The sequence below is a fragment of the Sebastes fasciatus genome, chromosome 14 (assembly GCF_043250625.1).
Source record: "Sebastes fasciatus isolate fSebFas1 chromosome 14, fSebFas1.pri, whole genome shotgun sequence".
Classification (NCBI taxonomy): Eukaryota; Metazoa; Chordata; class Actinopteri; order Perciformes; family Sebastidae; genus Sebastes; species Sebastes fasciatus.
Window position 1 is genome coordinate 9297206 of NC_133808.1, and position 6107 is coordinate 9303312.

General features: G+C 37.9%; 1 protein-coding gene across 1 annotated transcript; it reads left to right on the forward strand.

The window, feature by feature from the left end:
• Nucleotides 1–1899: 1899 nt before the first annotated feature.
• Nucleotides 1900–6097, forward strand: dnajc15 (DnaJ (Hsp40) homolog, subfamily C, member 15). Its single transcript, XM_074658503.1, has 6 exons — nucleotides 1900–2058; nucleotides 3616–3667; nucleotides 3901–3974; nucleotides 4227–4303; nucleotides 4426–4496; nucleotides 5519–6097. Exons 1-6 carry the CDS (start codon nucleotides 1951–1953, stop codon nucleotides 5587–5589), a joined length of 453 nt encoding a protein of 150 aa, XP_074514604.1. The 5' UTR covers nucleotides 1900–1950; the 3' UTR covers nucleotides 5590–6097.
• Nucleotides 6098–6107: the final 10 nt, after the last annotated feature.

Consider the following 6107-nt stretch of genomic DNA (forward strand, 5'->3'; position numbering starts at 1 on the left):
ACGCTTCCGCAACAGCAGCGTTATCAGCTGTAACCACCGTATGAGAGCAGTGCAGAACGCCAGCCATTAGCTAGTGGGGCACGCTCACATGCACTAACATGCACAAAAAGGCACGCGCGGTTGGCCTGGTTATGTCAACAAAGCACAGAGAAACTCAGATTACAACACACGCAGAGGGAGAGCGACTTCATTCTCTGCTCAAGTAGACATTACTCCTCTATATCTTTGTATTATAAATAGTTGTATGATGCAATATTATATTATATATATTATATGCAATATATATTAAGATGCAGTGCATTGAGTGCCTTTGGCCACTGTACAATCAAGACAATGACCTATCTGTAATTTCAGGTGGACGAAAGACACATCCAAACAGCTGTGAATTCCCAGATTGCCACAACAGGTAGGCTAAATGAAGGGACCAAGGACAAAATCCCAATGCATTTACAATAAGCCTCACTATGCCCCTTGGCAAACTGACGATGGACAAACCACTGCCATTAAACACAAGACAACTTTCAGATTGATGGACTGTTAAGCCTGTAAACGAACCTGAACAAGACCGGACTACTTTAGAGTACTAACTTTTCATTGTAACTTTGCTCAGACTTATTTAAACCTGCTTTAAGAAACTGAGTTTCCTGCAAAACAGTATTCATGCTTCATGAAACATCCCTCTTTACTGTGTGTGTTTGACTATATCATTATGACAGACAACCATAAGGGGATGAAGAAGAAGAGATTTAGCTATTGTCCTGTTTGTTTTAATGTTTCAGTGTGGAGGTGAGCTTTAGAAAATCATCTGAAAACACACATTGAATAGTGTTTGACATGAAAACAGCAATTTCAGATTGATCTGGATTAGTGTGGACATGTGTGTGTGTGTGTGTGTGTGTGTGTGTGTGTGTGTGTGTATATATATTTGGTGTCCATTTAACCGCACAATACCTGTTAGTGTGTGTGTGTGTGTGTGTGTGTGTGTGTGTGTGTGTGTGTGTGTGTGTGTGTGTGTGCCCTGACACCACACGTCTCATTCACACCTAATGATCGCAGCCTCTCACTGGCAGCCATCTCTCCCCCAGACCAAATCCAATTACTGGGGACAATAGAAACCAGCTCCAGGCTCAGGACTCCATCAGCTCCTCTGTGCTGCTGCTCCCTGCTCCGAGACTCCTGCTGGACCCCTAATCATGTCGAGGGTCCACAAGGGCCACAAAGTACACCTGTAGACACACACACACAGATACAAGTACAAAGAGAAACACAAATACAAACACGCATCAAGAACAAATGCACACGAATAAAACGCACAAACATTTACGAGTGCAACAGTCAACAAAAGATACAAGCAAATATGAATGAGAACATATAACCTAACAAAGATGTAACTGGTGCAACAAGGAAACACGAATAAAGCACAATAAAGTAACGCAAGCAAATAAACAAATAAAACAACCATGCCAATCCAAATTAAATAACATAAGCACAAATACAAACACAAATATATACAAACATTTATTTGTTTATATATATAAACATTAAACTGAATATTGCTAGCTTTCAGTCCAACACACTAAATTCAGTATTTATCAACATACAGTATATTCAATCCCATTCTGTGCAACTCACACATTTTACAGCACCACATGGTTCACTTGTCAATGGCTCTATCTAGTGGCGCAAACATGAAACAACAACAGTTTGTTCTTGATTGACGAGAATAAAACTCAGGAATCCTCCAAACCTTTTGAGAATCACAATGAATATCAGTCAAACAAAAGACTTGTTGAGCAGCTGACCACTAAGTGAAAAATAAGTAGGCTATAGCACATTTGAATAAACTTAATTTTGGTAAGGGTAGTGTGTCGTTTGAGTTTTATTTTGAAAGTTACAACCGGATGTAGCGTGGTTTAATCACGTGACAGTGACACTGGTCGCTGGGGCAACATGGCGAACGCCGGCAGAGTGAACATTGACGGAGGAGACATGATGCGATATGCTGAATATACTCCTAAAACAGAGGCCAGGAGCGACGCAGATCTAGACAGACGACTGGTAAGTGTTTGGTTTCACACTGAAGGCCTTTATGGAGTTAATTAAACTAAACCAGGCTGGTTTAATTGTACCTGCTAAACGTGCGTGTTACGTAACCTCAATGACCGCTAACGTAAAGGCATGACGTCACCGCTGTTGCATTATCAGTAACTAACTGGAGCTAACTAGCTGAGAAAGCCCTTTAACACTGAGTTACTTACTGGTTTTTACCTCCAACCAGTGGTTTGATATAGGCTATCTTTTAGGACAACTTGGTTCACATAATATACATCTAAATGTTCTGACAATTAGCTACCACCATATGTCACATATGGTACTTTATACACATCCACGTTATGCTGCAGACATACCAGATGCTCATCCTGCAGGATACAGTGGTGGATTGATGTATGTTAGTTGTACTACTTCAATTCAATTCAGTTCAATTTGCTTTATTGGCATGACTGTCAGGTGAACAATATTGCCAAAGTGTCAATTCAATAATAAAAAAAAATAAAGAAAAGAACAAAATAAAAAAATTATATATATATATATATATATATATATATATATATATATATATATATATATATATATACAATTCATTAAGCAAATTACAATACATAGATATTTAAACAGAACATGCATGTAAATGGAAGAAAACAATAAAGAAGTAATTTATGTTTGTTGTGTCAATAAAACAAACAAACAAATAAAAAACAATTAACAATATATTGCAATATCAAAGGATAAATGTAAAAAACAAAACAAACAACAACAAAAAAACATGAAGTAGTGGAGTAAATAAAAGGCAGATATACAAGAACTCGCTTCATAAGAAATTGATTGGGATAGAAACACCTTTTTGGACAACTTTGTTTAGAATTCATAGTATTCCTAATATTGAGGTCTATGTAAGACACTTTCGGGGCTACACAATCGTTTAAGATGAAAAATCATACTTGGAATTTATTTTGAAATAACACAATCAGGAGTAGTAAGTCATTAAACACAAAGCATCAGCATGGTACATTACTAAGTAATTGTTGAGGCCAAAATTGTGATGGCACTCTAAATACAATTAATGTTGAATCTCTAAATCTCCTAAATTCATATAGTTCACGTTTCAGGTCTTCACAATTATGTTCTATCATGAGAAATTAATCATTTACAAGTTTTAGGCTTTGAAATCCATTCATTAAATATCACAGTTTTTGGGGGGGAAAATCCTTTGGTTTAGCTCTGTGAGCATATGAACTATGATATGGCAGAATAAAGCCTTTGTGAAAACATTTAAAAAAAACGTTTACAACAATGTATTACCACATTGGAACTCAATCCATTGACTCACATATTGAAATACTCATTATAGTTTACAACATTTTACTGGAGCAATTATTGTCTTTTCCGCAGAGTAATCACAAACGGATAACTGGTAAACAGATATTAATCAGCCAGGTTGTTTTGTGTGGAGATTGGCTTGCTGCTCTCTCAACTTCTCTACTCTTCAAGTTCCTGTGTTGTAACGGCTCGTGTAAACCAGTGTGGTAACTGCTGGATGTTTTGTTTTGGTGACAGGGAGGGACTCTGATTGCAGTGGGTCTTGGTGTGGCTGCTGCAGGTTTTGCAGGTAAGAATAGTTTGATACAAGATCAGTAATTTGTCAAGATAATATAATCTGGATGTGCATGTGCAGTATTCTTTTTCATGTTTTGGTTTACTTTCACAAAATTAGTCTTATTTTTTACATTCACTCTCTTTGGCGAGAGACTTTTTCCGAACAGATTTCTGCTTTGCTTTCTCTTGCGTTTAGAAATTTGTTTGTTTTGAAACTGTTTCATATATTATGGGTTTGATCCACAGGCCGCTATGCATTCCAGCTGTGGAAGCCTCTTGGACAGGTCTTCTCTGAAACTGTCAGAAAGATGCCCACATCAGTGAGTAATTATTTAACCTCCTGTTCATCTGCTGCAATGTTCATATCCAGTCCTGTTCCTATTGTTTGTCGTAAACATTGTAGATGGTTCAAAGAAACACTTTAGATACCGCAGATGAAATATATAGAGAAAACCCTGGCATTGTTTTGGAGAACAAAATACGAACTAAAATAAAATGAAGCGTGTCCCAAACGTTTTTGGGATGTTAGACTTAGACTATTGAGAAGCTCTAATTGTTTTCTGTCACCACAGGCTTTCTCAGCATATTACAAAGGAGGTTTTGATCAGAAGATGTCCAAACGAGAGGCCAGCCTCATTCTTGGCATCAGGTAATGTTTTGTAGTGAATATTTCTTAAATGTTAACTTATAAGTGCAGTCCTTCAGTGTATGTGACTTACTGCTCAGAGGAATGTGATGATTACATCGATGTATTATTTGTTTTATGTCCAGCCCAGTTGCCACCAAGGCGAAGGTCCGTGAGGCCCATCGGAGGACCATGGTCCTGAACCATCCAGATAAAGGTAAGCTAAAAACTCTGACCCTCAAAGTGACAAAAGTCAGATATCTATGAGACTGCAGTTAGAGCAGGATGATAAATTAATTAGAATCAGTTTTGTGCGATGTGTAAAAGGTTAATCACTAAAAATAAAGTTGTTAAAACGTTCAAAAGTTGTCTGCGTTAACAGTCTCGATTCACAACATTCACATAAACTGTAGTCTCGCATAGCCAGACCCATCTCCACACTTTGTTTTAGCGCTGTGCCAAGGGCTGGAGTAAGGTCTGGTTGAACCCATCATAATTCTGCACTAAGGGAAAAAACAGTCTTGGTTGTTTGTGTTTCTTTAAACCAATAAAAATCGTCTTGGGCGGCACAAAGCCCAGGATGCAGCGACGGTGCCCTTGCAAAATAGTGTCGGGAGGGAACTTGTTTTGGTGGAGCGTTTGCACGTGGGGAGGCGAGCCCTGGCATTAAAATGGCTAAATCCATTCAATTAATTTCTCCAACATTAGAAGACATCTCTCGACTATGTGATACAACTTTTACTGATATAAAAGACAAACATAATTTTATTATCGGTGTCCCAGAGGTGAAGCCTTTCTATACTTAAACTCTGGAGGAGCTCAGTTTATGCTCCTCTGGGAAGTGGCCAGGCAAAAAAGTTTAATAAGTAAATAGTTATACTTGTATGCATATTTATAATATTTCAACATCACGCCATTTCGTTAGACATTAAATATGACAATAAAATAGAAATTATTTTATTTTAGTTTTGTACGGCACTTTGTAGGCAAACGTTTACTGGCGTCCGGGAGTCGCTTTCAGTCCAAAATGGCGGAAGCGTAGCTCTGCTGCTGGGCGCTGATGTTGCAATGGAACGAAAAATTTACTTCTTATCAATATACGTTCTTTGGTTATAGTGAAATGTGCCAAAAGTTGAGTGAGTGTTCCTATGGAACCCAGTATTACTGTTTAATGGCCTGAAAAGCTTGTGGATGGTCCAGTGTTGACTTGTGTGTGTGTGTGTGTGTGTGCGTGTGCAGGTGGGTCACCGTATCTCGCTGCCAAGATCAACGAGGCCAAAGACTTTTTGGACAAAGAGTCCCGGCGATGACCAGCACAGTTAACAAACACTTTAAAGACCTCCATCACCTGGTGCATGGTCTCAGCTCTGTGGTTCTGCTCCATCAACATCAACACCAAGGCATCCGCTCCGGCTCCTGGAAGCAAAAAATATACTTTCAATAACAGTTTCCTTCTTCATAACGTTACTTATCGCCCATTTAATTTGACAACATATACTGTAAACATTTATGTCAACCAAGAGTGAAAGATATTGCCTTGAAAATGACTTGACAGTCATTTTGAACATGAGTTAAGGGGTTATAACTGAGAGCTTGGCTGAGTAAAGCGTCGCCCTCTAGTGGTAGCTGTTCTACAACAAGAAATAGCTTGTATAAAGTTTTATTATGAGTGTACAAATGGAAGCATATAAAAGTTATTATTTAATGATGTTACTTAAATAGTTAACAAGAGAAAAACACATTAAAAATATTTCCATGTTTAAACAGTTTATGTGGAAGTGGTGAAAACATTTTTAAATAAACTTCATTTGAAAAACATTAATAGTTG